Source organism: Passer domesticus, chromosome 1 (assembly GCF_036417665.1).
Source record: "Passer domesticus isolate bPasDom1 chromosome 1, bPasDom1.hap1, whole genome shotgun sequence".
Taxonomy (NCBI): domain Eukaryota; kingdom Metazoa; phylum Chordata; class Aves; order Passeriformes; family Passeridae; genus Passer; species Passer domesticus.
Genome location: NC_087474.1, coordinates 78,146,111 through 78,161,085, shown reverse-complemented (window position 1 = coordinate 78,161,085; position 14,975 = coordinate 78,146,111). Strand labels below are relative to the sequence as shown.

Below are 14,975 nucleotides of genomic sequence, written 5' to 3'. Positions count from 1 at the left end.
GACTTGCATATGGAAACCAGCATATAAGGGATGATGGTGTCATTGTGGTGATGAATCCATTGCATTCTGCAGTGACTCATGCCTGTGCCACTGTTATTTGCCTGAGAACAGACCTCTGGCCCTTGCCAAGTAATGCGTGTGGGAACGCTGTTCCCGGTGTCTGACCTGCGGGAGTTATTCCAGCCTTAATGGCAGGATACCTAGTGTGTGGAGTCTCGTTCTTGTCCACTGGGGAAGGAGGGCTCTTAATTTGTCTGGATGTGATATGAGCAGTGACTTCTGACATGCATGTAGCAGAGATTTATTGCACGCAAAAGTTGAAGTGTGATAATGCTACTGGGGTATTCTGTAATAATATGGTAAAACACTTGTCGTCACTTCATCTCAGGCAGTGAAAGTCAATTGTATATGCTACACAGAGACAGATAAAAAACATAAGTATACTTAAAACTTCATATGGTTTGCATTTTTCGTAACAGCTCTCCTGACTCTAATATAAGACAGGTTTTAATTTTGTTTTGGGTAAGTGGATGTGCTTACAGTCTCACACCCACAATTCCATGGCTTTAAATAGAATCGCTCCCAGGGTGCATAAAAGAACACATGCTGTTATGTGAAGGATTTATCCAGGATGCCAGGATTGTATTTATTGCTGGGAACAAACTGAATAAAATTTTCTATCCCATTCTGACACTAGCCCATGGAGAGCAGCCGTATCTATGGTTTCAGTGCAGATCCTTCTCTTTCCCTGACGCAGGGTTTGGTGCGACTGACTGCTGTCGCAGGAACAGTAATTACTAATGATGGTAGAATCAGAATGGCCAGAGCAAGCCAAGGGAAGGTCAATGCAAAATGCCCTCCAAATGTATTTTTGAGCATGCTTGAAAGTAATCTTCACATTGCTTTTTCACATCTTTCTGTGTACAGCACAGCCAGACATCTAAAACACATCCTTTGGTTTCTGGGACCATTTTGCTGTTGCCTTTTTTTTAGCTGAGATTTCCATGCCCCTGTTTGGGATGGCAGAGACCACGAGCTGGTACCCACCTCTGAGCACAGGGGAACTTGATCAGAGCAAATGTAGTGTTAACACTGAGGCACCAAGTCTGCCAGGCAGATTCCTCTGTCCCAGGGCTTGGGTTAAAACTGCCAGACTTTTTGCATAAGCTGCTGTATCACATGGTGGCCGTTTTGGGTACTGTTGGCCTAAAATTGAACTTGTGACATGAGGTAAAAATAAAAAAGAAAATAAATCCCTCTGTGTTGCATTACCGTATCCCTGAGGCATCAAAGTCGTGCGCTTGTCTCAGTCTGTAGTCAGCCAAGACAATTTAGCATCAAATTCCAAAATGTTGTCACCTGAAGTGTTCTGGTAAAGGAAAAGAAAAAAAATTCCAGGAATGACATTACTTTAGCATCCTTTTTCTCTTTTTTCAGGTGACTTCTTTCTTTTTATAGTTAGTAAAACAGTGCCTGATTTTATCACTGGCAGTTTTATCACTGTCTCATAAGTAATGATCACTTAATGGTGGAAACCTTTCTTACTTTCAACTCCAGTGCACTGAAAACTGCAATAAAATCAAAAAGTGAAGTTCAGTGATGTGTTTAAGATAGCAGGCTCTTTATTTACACAGATTATTCAGACAAGGGTTCTAATTTTTAAGAACCCAATCAATATAAATATTTTTCTCAAGAGGAGTCAATTAACATTTCAATTCAGTTATTTTAGATTAATATTCAGGACTGTAACATCTTTGAAAACGCATAGTAGTCTGAGGAGAATATGCATGATTTTCAAAAGTGTGAAGCAAGAACTCTGGAAATTCGAGGGGGAAATATAAATAATGAAATAAATTTCATGTTAATTTTATGTTAATGACTCACTCTTTCTTCCTGCGTTTTTTTTCAATAACACTGTTCATAAATTTTGTCTCAGTCCTCTTGCTTTGTTACTCTTACTGTCCTAAAAGATTGCTCTTCTTCCTTCTCAGTTATACCCTCAAACATGTATAAACATTATGAAGTGCTGCTTTATTATCTCTGAGCCTATCTGCCTGCGCTCCAGCAGTTCTCTGCTGCTCTTAGCAATTTTTTTAGAGTACAAGTAGTGATTTAACCTGAGTCAGGGCCCACTACTGGATAGGCACTGGGCAGACCTACAAACCTGGAGTAGAGAAGCTAGCAAGATGCAGAGGCAGTTTTGACAGATAGGAGGAAAGGAAAGGAAGATTTGGAGAGAGAAAATAATTTTCTGAGTCGTGGTATGGATAACAGCATTTTTGTTTCTGTGGAAATCTGTAGTACTTTGGCCCGTAGATCATGCTGTCCCTCTGACCCCCATCAAAAGGAACACAAGTCAGCTTGTGCTTAGCTGTAAGTGCTTAAGCAATCCCGGAAAGAAACAGGAGGTAAACAGGTGTTGGAAGCAGGAACCAGGATCTTTTTATAGTCAAATGTTGCACTGTAAACATTTTGTGATCAATATCTACATTGTGATCATTATTTTGAGGCTGATAGTTTTGCTCCAGTGAACATGCCAGTACTTGACTTGAAAGCCTCATCTATTTTCCTGTGGTTAGATCATGGCCCCAACCAGCCTTTCCTGGCATGAGTCCCTAAGACTTCTCTGCCCTCACCGCAACCTGGGTACAACCCTTTACTTTAGCAGTGAGTAATCCTGTCAAATGGGAGTCTGCCTCTTTGTGAAGAGATATTTTGTCTTACATTCATATAAAAATAGCAGGGAAAATTAATTCTGGAAGGGTAAAAAGGGAGGGGAAAGCGGGTCAAATATCTTTCCGAATTGTCTGCTAGGTGGAGCCTGGGAAACATGTATTTGTTCTATAGTCTTGTCTATGTAATTCAAATCTGAGTAGTTAAAACTCTCACATACTTTCTGTAATCCAGATTTTTCTTTTTTTTCTCTCTCTCTTTTTAGCTTTGAATTTCTTTCCCTTTTCTCTTAAACAGAATTTAAGGAAGCTCTTTGTTAGCAATTGCGACAATATCCTCCCAAATTAAAATGAAAGAAACAGAGCATATGTGCATCCTTTCTGTATTTTTTCATTAATTTACTTTGTGTCACACATGTCACTTCCAATATAACCATTTGAAGAATAAACAAACCATTGTGGACCTAAAAATCTGTTCAAAACTTTTTGGCAGGAAAAAAGGACTATATTAATTTTCATTGTTGGTTGAGGTTTCCCAACAAGCAGCTTTACTGTTTCTTTTTTGCCTCCAGCTAGCAGCTAAAGATCAGTTATAAAACTGTATACAAATACTTCCACATATTGAAAGAACAATATTTTGACATTGAGTGACACAAGGGGGAAAAAAAAAGGAGTAATCTAGTTTTTGATAACACAATGAGAACTTTGTGTTCACCCGAGGTCCATGTGAGAAACATCGTGTTGCGTTAACAGGGAAGGTTGACCTTTAAGGTTTATCTGGATTATAATTCTTGTGGTTTTTATTAATAGAACTGCCTACTAAAGTTTCACGAGTCCTCCCTGAGATCTGTAAAACAATTGGCCTATCTACTTACAAGAGAGAAGTTAGACAGTATTTCCTAGTATTTCCCACAGATGTGAGGGCTTTTGTTTCAGAAGACATTGATATTGTTTTCATTTGAGATGGTCCACAAAGATTATCAGGTATTTTATTATTTTAGTAACTTTGTAATTGTTGGATTATTATCTTTGAATGTATCAACTATACTCTTTCAACTTGAAAGAAAATATCATGGACTTGAACACAGTTGTGCTCTGAGCAAGTTCACCTCTAGAGCCAAATGACAGGATTTGACTAAATCAGCAAGCATGCTTCGAATTGCTTCCGTGGAAGTTTCTCAATGAAACTTCAAAAATTTCTGAGAAAGTTTATAAAATTAGTCCCTATCTCATACTATCTCTTGAGAGACTTGCTGTTTGCTTACTTTCTTGGGATTCTTGAGGTAACTTGTCCATTGTTTCTTATCAAATGATGTGTTTTTTCTCTCAGAGGAAATTGTTTTCATCTCAAATCTGTTCCCATTTTATATTTTTTGTGTCAGTGATGTCTATGGTTTGCAAATGTCACTCTTCTGAATGGAAGCAGCTGCCATGTCATAAGTACTCAATGTCTCCTCTGCATGAGCAGAAAAGACACAGCTGAAGGAAAAACTTTGTACACAGACTTTGGAGTCCTTATGTTCAGCATTACACAGTTAAGGAAGAAGCATATCAAAATGTATTTAGACTGATGAGATCTGATAGATACTCAAATGGTGTACAGAAGGGTTTTTCCATGAATGATGGTTCCTTGAGCAACAGATCTTGCACCAACACTGTGATTTTTGGTAATCTGAGAAAACAGGATGATGACTCTTTAGAGGAAAGGAAGAGGCATGTGTCCTACCCTTTTTGGGAAGTACCTTTGTTGCTGGAGGTTTTGAGAAAGGGTTGAGCATGTGAAAAGTCACCAATTGCAATGACAGACAATGAGTTTAATCCTGAACTTATGTTTGCCTTTCAAATACAAGCTATGACAGCCCAGGAAGGTTCTGACTTACTGGGCGTGCACCCTTGCTTTTTAAGTAGCTGAGCAAGAAGGGCTGTAATTTAGGGGGGAAAAGCCTAGTAATACATTGATTATGCATACTCCCATATTCCTGCTGTCACTGGCTTCTTGGGAGTATTGGCGTGCCTGGCAGCACATCCCTGTCGTTTTCTTTGGCAAGAGTCTCCCTGCCATGCTTGCCTTGACCTATAACATTGTCAGAAACAAGTACTAAAGCAATAGTCATTACTCTAGACTGAACTCCCATTGTGGCAGGGAGCATGGGATCATGCCCAACACTTTTGTATGTTGGCTGTCAGGCAGGGGCAGCTTACAATTTACTGTGATCACAGCCCTTTTGTGCTGCACTTCAGCTTCGCTGGTGTTTTTCAGCCATGTGTGCTGTGCCTCTGTTGTGTGCAAAACATGTGTAAGGAGATTTTTTTTTCCCTGTCTCTGCTGTGTATTATATGTAAGTCTCACTGTGTCTTTACATAATCTCCTTATATAACACACTCTGATGCCTACGGGGTACACCCAGGACACACCTACTCTTTTAACAGTCGCAGAAGTCAATCAGATGTGGGTGACTCAGCCACCAGTGTAGCACCTTTTCTTCCTTCTCTGCCCCTCCAAGAGTGAGTAAACAGATAAACTGGGAGTCGGTTTGGGTACAGAGCTCTGAGTCAATGCCCCGTCTCACTTTTCTGAGGCACGACCATCAATTGTGGTCAGTTCTGTAGCAGCTTGAGAAACCACAGCCAGTCGGCTGGGTTGTGTCAGGAGGAGCCGGGTGATGGCATCTGGAACTGCTTCGCATCCCAGGCAGGCAGGAAATGCGTGGGCATGACATCTCCACACGTCGCTCGGCACGGGACATGCCAAGCAGCCTCTATCAATGCCTGTGCAGTTGAGTTGGGACAATGCAGAGAGGGAGGTGGTACAATAGCCCTCTCTTTTGTGGCACAAATGGAACAGTCCCTCATGATGCACACAGAAACAGCAGTCATGCCAGGCCTTTGTGCTCACCATATGGGGAGAAGGCTCTCCTTTGCTCCCACATCCCTGCAAAGGCTCATCATGCTTTGGCCCAAAGTGCTCAATTCTCTTTCTCAGTGGTGACCCCAGCAGGATAGCTATGTTTGGGATCACTAGACTACCATATCCAACCCACTGAATGCCTCTGCCCACTTCTAGACAATAGAGTATGGAATACCATAAAGACAGAATTTCTATAAATGGTGATAATGTACTGTTGGGTCTCTCCAGGTGGTGATGGTTTCTGACTTAGTCAGAAATTGCTCCCTGATTGTTGACAGCCTTGAGGTAACCCATCCCTTCCACAGTGATAAGTGAGTAGAGCTAGACATTCACCAGCCTCTGCTTCTTTGCCTCTGAAACTACAGACAATGCATCATGCATCAGGCTGCAACTATCTGTACTATCTGTTTCATCTCCTAAAGTAAACATTACTAATTTGGTTTGATTTTTTTTTCTCCATGTGTGGCAAATACAAAGTCAGAATTTCTCTGCATAACACCTAGATATACATATGAAAGTGGTTTTTTTGCAGTGTAGGTCTTGGAAAAAAACTGCTATGTAGCAGTGCAAGGCAATAGTAATTAGTACCAACAGGAACATTTCCTATTTATCCCATTGTGGGACCTGTTCAGTCATATCTGTTTTGGGTCTTGAATTGGATGTGACATATAAAAAGGCTTTATACTTACTCTTTTGAAAAAAAAAACAAACTCTTTTATTTCTAGAGCAGAGATTATCAACTGATTTTAAATCTTAAAAGTTGAATTTATTTTTGCTCTTGAATAGGATAATACCTGATTATGAGCCCATTTTAACTATACATGGAGAGAGCAGACAGTGAAACAAAAGTCTCAAATATATGGAGTTAAACATAACCTCAACTACCGGATCTTTGTTATCCATGGATGACAGCCCAGTTAATGAATGTTTTCTTACTGGGATGCTAGACTGGAAGTTAATGGTGAAACACATCTACAACATACTCCAGATTCTCGAGACAAGCAGACACATCACAACCGTAGTGACAGTGGCATGCACAAAATGTATCTGTCTGGGGGTTGTGTTAGTCAAACTCAGGTTTTCCCACTTAATAGCCCACATGCAAACACTGCATAAGGAAAGAAATTTGGGCAGGGAGAAGACTGGTTCATGTTTTGGATATGTTGCTTGAAAATGGTGCTTACTACTGGCAGGGGTTTATGTAGAGAAAGGGGTAGAGGGGAAAGATGAAAGAGGAAAGATTTTGGCAGAGGCTGGAGTTCAGGCATGCAGAACAGATATCCTAGTCCACATAATCATAAAAGTGTGTCTGCTTGCTAGACTAGTTAAGTATCTCCTTTTAGGTTTCTGTCTTTGAAAGTAAATGACATAGAAGTGCCTTTAGACTTTGTGACTCATTAGACCAGAGCCAAAAAGAATTCAAATATGAGAAATATGTTTTGTCACTTTTGCCATTAAGGGAAGAGTCTTGCTCTAAGAGACTTGAAGCCTGAATTGTTTCCATGGTAATTTTCTCCTCCTTTTAAACATCTACCCATATTTTGTTATCTGGACTGAACAAAATATTAGGGAGAGGGTGGTAGAACTGAAAACAAGTAATTTCTCTACTTGCTGTCAGCCCATCCACAAAAGCCTTTACAAAGAAATACAGGAAAATCCTCAGTTCTCAGTTCCTGCAGCAGAAAAATTCCTAAAATATATGACCTTGTGATGGTTAAAAGATATCCAAGAGCCAAAGCTGGGCAATGTTTTTATCCCAGTTCAGCCATGTCATGGGTCAGGTGGTTCAGCATGTGAACAGGAAGGTGAGAATGGGTGAACTTTTGCCTCGGTTGTGCAGTCCATCAGAGAATAAATGGAGCAAATCACTCTGCAGCTGGATCAGGAGGTGAACGGCTGAATACCTCTCACACAGAGGCCTTTGTGTTCTGGACATGATCTAGCATTATGATGGGACGCACTAGTCTGAGGCTTTGTAGCAATTACTAACCCATTATCACGCTAGAACATGAGATCATTTATCTTCTAATTCAGAGTGTCACCTGTTCTTCATTTGCCAGTCAATAACCATTAATTACTTTCAGTGGAAATTTAAACAAAGCTTTTCCCCTCTGTTAAAACCAGTAAGCCATTCAGTAATGACAAATAAACCTGGAGCTGTATCACCCCCCTTCCTCTCATTCTCAGCCTCGAGTCTGGTACAATATGAATTCTTAAAGGAAATGCCTAGAAATTCATAGGTCAAGGACCTTTATTAGTCTGATGTGAGGAGAATTGCATTCCTGGCACTTGATGTAGGGAAAGGATACAGCTACTGCCTGTACATGGATGTTTTATTGGTTGTCGTGGGCTGTACCTGAGGAAATATAATTTTGACTGTGGAACTTCTTCAATGTTTTTTCTCTCTTCTGGCTTGCCTTGACATTTTTTTACAGACTGTTCATGCAGACCCATTCAAAGCAACATCATTTGGTCACCTTCCTCAAAGCAAAACAGAGCTATCACTCACTTTGTAATTTTTAGCATGTTAATTTCTTTCCTACCTGATTGGATTGAGGTGACTCTAAGTGCCAACAATTGTGAATGCCAGAAAAAATAAAAGAACCCGCAGTGATAGACTCTGAAGTAACCATTAATCTAAACATTCTTTCCTGGTAGGATTTGAAGCAAAAATCACTTTTAGCAACTCTTTCTGCATTGTTTGATCATTTCTAAGCTGATCCTGTTGAAATTTACTGCAATTTAAGTTGCATTGCTGAGACAGTGATTGCTTGCTTTTTGAAATGGTTGACAAGAGTTGATAAATCCAAATGCATAAAACCTCATTGAGCCCACTGTCAAAGGCTGTTTTTTTGTAAGGAAAACAAAAGGAGCTGCCTCCTTCAGTGTAGGGTATGGTTTAGAGTAAAGGGAAACTTCCAACTCTATTTCATATTAATACAAAAAGTAATGTGTCAATATTTTAAATACTTGCTGGATTGTTGAATGTCTTGGCATAAGTGCCTGCATTGAAACTGTGTCAAAGGAATTACAATACAGAGGTGTTTAAAAGATGAGGGGTGGCAAAAATTGTTGGAAGTCTGATCCTGCTTCTGCTTAGACATATTAATATTATTTTAGCAATAATATTAAAAAATAATTTAAAAAATAGCAGGTGCTTAGGCTAATTGCATATTCAGTCAACCAGTGTAGCATTTTTGGGTAAGGGGGAATTTTTACCAATAAATGATATTTTGTTATTGCATCTCACTCCAATGTAACTGACACTACAGTGTCAGGGCAAGAAAAGGAGTTCATTATGTACAGCAAACATCCACCAAAGTTGGGAGGAGAACCACTGCCCCTGACTGGCTGATTTTCTACTGTTGGAAATCCTTATTTGCCCAAGTAGTGCCCTCTCATACAAGGAAGAGTGTTGTTTTCAGCTAGTCTGTCTGCTTAAGGAAGCCTGAAGGTCTGTGAAATCAGGGACTAGGCTGGGAGAACCAAAACTCTCAAGCGCTTATCTTAGATACTCCTGTTACCTTTCTGTGCAGCTGCTGCTACTGTGAATCTTGCAGGCTTGTCCAGTCACGGAGAAACAGAAGTTGGTGATTTACGGTGACCTCTCAAATCAGCAGGGAAAGCCCAGTGTTCCAAAAAAGCTCATATGAGAGATACAAGTTAAGACATCTCCTCCCCACAAGATGAGTTTCATCAGCCATTTGGGTATTTCTGCGTCATTGGCTAGGATGTTCAATCCTAGAAAGGAAAAACAAAGTTGCTGCCATTGTCCTGCCCAGCAGGTCATCTCCCTGAAGCACAATTTATAATTTATGTCAAGGACTTACACAGCAGTTGCCCGAAACCGAGCTTTCCGTGCACATTCAAGAAGTAAAATGGTTCAAAAGGAGCATGTTAATAAAATCTTGTCAAAACTTTGGAAGATGCATAAAATAATAACTGTAAAGAAAAATGTCTCCCACCTCTAACCATTTAAGTGGAATATATTGCCTTGCTATGCAGGACACTGATTTATTAAGAATGGAGAGGAAAAATTGAATATTTCAGGTGGTATTTACCAAAAGAAACTGGGCTATCCCAAAGCTTTTATTAATCTGATTTGCAGAGTATCCACTGCCATCAAGGGACCTACTAAGGTTGTTTTCTTTAAAGGTGATGTGAAGAGGTCAATGAAAATAGCATCGTGGATTACAATGTGAGAGGATGACAGTACTTTTTACCATATGGAGAGAGAGTTGATTTATTTTGTTTCCCTTTTCTGGTTATTTATTAAACAAGGATCGTGCCATACATGTATTCCCTTTTCCTCTCCAAAGGAAATGAAGCATTTGCATCATTTTGATTGATCTAAAGTAATAATTATTCTGTACACCTACAGCTCCTATGCAGTCAAACAGTCCAGTCACTAGAGAACTGCCTTGCACATCAGAAAATTGAAATGTACCTGCGGTGGTATCTCAGACAAGTCACACATGTCTTTCTTTGAATATGTCTTTCCCATCTGCTTTCCAGCTTTCATGCTGACTTAGCTGGCCAGCCCTCTGAGATGGCGCCCACCCATCATTAATTGTTTCTGGGAGAGGACTCTGTGAAAGACATTGCTGTGGAAATTAAAAGCTGGTCCCCTGAAATGCAAATATGTTGGCAGTCAGATGAAGTTTTCCTTCAAAAGATACTGCGAAACTCTTGCTGCATGAACAGTCCTCTGAAACTGATGTTAATGGTTGTGTCTCTTTTCTACCAGGGTTTTCTCATTCCTGTGTCAAAAGTTTCTTCTACAGTACTTTAATATGTAACATTCAACACATATTCAGTAGGGAAGCCAGATTAACTTGGTTAAATACCTTTTTAAATACACACTTTTAATTAAAATCTCAGCTTAGGCAAAACAAATGTGGCAGAAGAAGCAGCCAAAGGATCCATATTTTCATGCTTCAGTGTGTTTGACATCATTCTGTAGTAGACGGACAGCAGCACTCTGGACTGAAACATTACAAAATTTTGATCTTTTCCCCATATCAATGTCAATTCATGCAGTGCTTTAAACAAGTGAATCCATGCTCATGAGCACTAAACCAAGTCTCAGTGTTCAAAAGTAAACATATTAAAATCTCCCCTGCAGAAACTCCTGCTGTGAAACAAATTGAAAATCAAATACAGCACTGTTTTCTGTAATAAGAAATAATTGAACTCTTTTCAGAGTTGCACTGAACTGGTTAATAGCCACTGTGTAAAGAAAGTGCTAATTTCCCCAGCTTGGGGTATGTGTGTGTACATGTAGTTATTTCCAAATCAAAAATGCAGTAATACAATATCATGTACCAAAGAGGCCACTTACATGTGCACTGAATCTGACTTTGTTTATCTTTCTGCAGGCCATGTGGTTGATGCTGCAAACGGATGAGCCTGAGGACTTTGTCATAGCCACTGGGGAGGTCCACAGTGTCCGTGAATTTGTGGAGAAGTCATTTAAGCACATTGGGAAAACCATTGTGTAAGTATGAGGATGAGAGAGTAGCTACAGGCTGAACATTTCTAGCCTTTCACATTTGATGTAACAAAACAGAGTATTTTTTGTCTATATTTTTCTTTTTTTTTTTCCCCCTCACTTTCTACTGGTAACCTTTCATGCATAAATGACTGCCGCAGCAGATATGTCTAGTGTTGCCCTCTAGATCCTAAGTAAAAAAGTTAACCTGATTTTTTTTTTTATCAAAGTCTTCATTCTTTGTTCTCCCTGTCTTGGAGTAGGGAAGCTGTTCCAAAGATGTTAGTACTAGGGTGCTGATTAGCACCTTCCTGCAAGAGGGGTTTTTCTGCCCAATTCTCTGTTTTGTGCCCCAGATCCCCACGGTCCTGCTCCCACCCTCTGCGATCTGAAGAGGTGACACCTACCAGCCCTGCTCTTTCCAGGTGACAGCCCATCAGCCACACTGCATGGCTCATGTAGCAAACCGCTCCACATTTTATCAGCTCTTCTCCTACTAAGCCGTAGAAATGTTGAGCAGTGGGTGCAGAATGTTTACAATGCATATTCCACATAGTTTGATTGAAAATACAAAATTCCTTCCCAAGGCCGTATAATAAAACCAGGATGGCTTGGTGAGCGCTTTCTGTAATTTATATTTTTATTGTTTATTATTTTTTCAATTTCCCTCCTTCTGTATCTTCTCTGGGCCCCATGCATCAACATACCAATCTCAGCTGGAAAAGGGAGAGGAAAGCCACAGGCTCTTCCATGACGCTAGCGCCAGGGCTGTTCCTCAGGCCATCAAAGTCACTTGTGCAGCTGGTGAACTTTTGACAGGGCCAATAAGTTTTACTTGGGAACAAAAACTTGACAAATTCAATAAATATGCAGAAGTGCACAGATATATACAATATTATTTGAACAGCCAGTGGGTGGCTGGGGAGGTAATAACATTTTCTCCTCAATGAGTTTTTAGTCTGGTTTCAATTTTTGGCATCAACTTCGAGAAAAAAAATTCTGATGAGGGAGGGAGAGACCATATAAATAGTATTTCTAACCCAAAAGCTCAGTTTGGGGAATAAGCTTCTCTCCATGTTTTTAACATTTCTTGATTGCTAGATGTCCTAGTAATCACACATTGTCCCATATACCTTTAGAGTACTGAGCTTTGAGAGGCTAAAGGGGAGATGGTAGGAGCTCTAATAGTTGCTTTGTCTTTCTTAATTCTTCTTCTGTTTTTATAGTTTTGTTTCTTGTGTTTATAATCTAATTCTGCCTAGTAAGAATGGATAGGAAAATGTTGCAAATTCAACTGCTCCATATGAGTAAGAATTCTAGCAATCTGGAGAACTACCATTTCCCTGTCTAATATTATTGTCAAAGCAACAATGAATGTTTGGTGAACAACTCTTTCAATTTTTAAATTTTGATTACCTACAATTAGAGGCTGATATGTAAAGGTCAGTACCTAGCTGAATGTCTTTATTTGCAAATGTTCCCCATATCACTGTTTCTTTTGATGCCACTAAATTTATCCCTTAGTTTAAAACTGAACTCCCTGCTTTCGAGTTGGTCTAAGAAGTCTCAGCATTTCCTAAGAGTGACAAATCAACATGCATTTTTCAGAAAGCAAATTAAGTCCTCAAGAAAACCTAAAGAAAATAACAAGGCCAGAAATAAAAGTGAAAGTACTTCTATTAATAGCTTCTGCTATAGAGGTGATATTAAAGGATTACTTTAGATTAGAAGTTTAGAAGTTGTACTAACACTCAAAATTTTGCGTCCTGTTTGCTTAAATTTTTTGCGCACATATGGCTCCATATGGTAGACTGTATATCATTTATGTTGATGTTTAATGAAGTCAGTATTTCAACCAAATCAGTCACAATCCAGTCTCTCAGAAAAACTTTACAATATAACTCCAAATGTGAAGTAGAGCAGGTATTTTGTGTGTATGAAGGCATAGTTGCCATTTTTTATTACTAATCAATAACAGCAATTTGCAAAAATTGTATAAGAACTCACATGACACCTACTGACACAGATTTTTAAGAACATAAATTGCTTTAGAAATGGGGGCTTGGTTTTCTATTCCCCTTGGCTCTTCTAAGTTTTTTTCTTTCCTGTGAATAAATTTTTAATTCCTGAAGTCATTTACAGGTGATATATAAATAACTATACATATGGGGACTGAGGTGACATTTTAAGTGCTAGTGATAATTTTGTTGCTGATCATTTTGACAGTGATGTAACTCTGAACATTTTGCATGTAGCCTGTTCAGATAAACCAGCCATTCTTTCCCCCTGCTCCCAAGGCGAGAATAACATGACAACGCACCCACTACTCATCCTGTAGCCATTGCTCATCTTTCAAATTGCACTAAATTTAAAATATTCCTCAGGATTTGGGAAGTTTTTTCCATAGTTTTTCCAGTTGTCAGCCTGACCCTGGTTTTTGCAGCACACACACATGGTCCTTGGCCAGCTGTCTGGCAACCTTTCTTTGAAAGCCCCAAAGAGTTTCTACTCCCACCTCCTCCAGTTTGAATGTATCTCCTTCAGGGAGTAGCCTGGCAGAAAAATCCTCCATTTTTAGCATTGTGAGACCCCACTGGTGAGTCCCCTTGATCTGTTACTTTTCAGTTTAGGAGGCACCTAAGAACCAGCGCACCAGAGTGCAATAGCTAAACAAGTTCTCACAAAGATGTCTCCTTTCTTCCTATTATGTTCCTCAAACAATGTTTCGTTGATTTATCTGAGGTTTCTGGGGTTTTTGTTGCAGGATTGCAGGCATTCTGAAATTTTTGAACCTCAAAAATTTATGTGGGAGATTTCCAGCAGCCTTTCCACTGCTACAAGCAGTGGCACAGCTGCCCAGTACTGCTGTACAACCCACCTTTCAAAACTGATGAAATGATGGAGTAAATGTCCAGGATAGATGTCATGGCAAACAAAAGCTGGCAGAGCTCATACCACATCTGAGAAAACTGGGCACATGTGCAGGGGCTCTTAACTACCCCTACTTTGTGCTTTGTCAAGAAAAGTTGCAAATGTAAAATCTTAGCTGTCACATCATGATACTGCAGAAGAGAACAGGAAAAAAGAAATCCTGGCTGCCTCATCAACCAACTAAAAATATTTATTTTATTTTTTTAGGATTTTTGTCTTCCTAACAATGCATATTAACTTGTACAGCTGAAAATCCAGGACAGCCTAAAAAGTCTTTCCAAGAACATAACATAATATTCTGTCCTAGCCAGTCATTAGCACATGTCAGGACTATGTCTTCTAGCCAAAACAAGAGAGAGAGAAACTTTACTACATTTTTGTAACTAATGAAATGTACAGCTGCAATGAGACTGATTCTCTCTCTGGAATGGAGTGCAAAGTGTTCATGGAAGTTTATCTACCTTGGGTGGTTTTTTTCCTCTTACATTTCTTTTTCAAGGGAGAAATTTCAAATTATATTTATATAGTCCTCTGAATCATTCAAATTCAGTCCTTTGTACTAACAGGAAAGCCTCAGAGCTACAAATATTTTTCCCCTGTAAGGATTACATTTTTTTTTTCTTTTGCTTTCCCTTCTGCCTATTACTAATTAAGTGGTACTTGGGGGAAACACTTCCCGCCTATAATTTGAACTTCAGCAGGGTAAACGAAAGAGGCAAACGCTTGTCTTGACTAATTTTCTGCCATTAATCTTATTAAATTAGAACAGGATTGCAAAGATAGCCTGAAACCACTACAGCACTCAGAGTTCTTTGCAGACTGCTACAAAGACTCCTTCTGCAAATGTGGAAGCAAAAAAAAAAAAAAAAAAAAAAAGAAAACAGAAAAAGAAATAAAAAACAACTGTTCAAGCTACAGAAAGATTTATTGTGGTTTCATTAACATAAAAATGCATGCACATTTGTTACAGAAA

The 14,975-nt window shown here is 39.4% G+C and overlaps 1 protein-coding gene across 4 annotated transcripts in view; it reads left to right on the top strand.

Moving 5' to 3' along the window:
• GMDS (GDP-mannose 4,6-dehydratase) overlaps positions 1–14,975 on the top strand; it is a 406,491-nt gene that overhangs the window by 312,331 nt on the left and 79,185 nt on the right. For all 4 annotated transcript variants that reach the window (XM_064426280.1, XM_064426290.1, XM_064426297.1 and 1 more), the window contains exon 8: positions 10,959–11,077. In XM_064426280.1, coding sequence (XP_064282350.1) covers positions 10,959–11,077 — 119 coding nt within the window. The remainder of the gene's footprint in view (positions 1–10,958; positions 11,078–14,975) is intronic.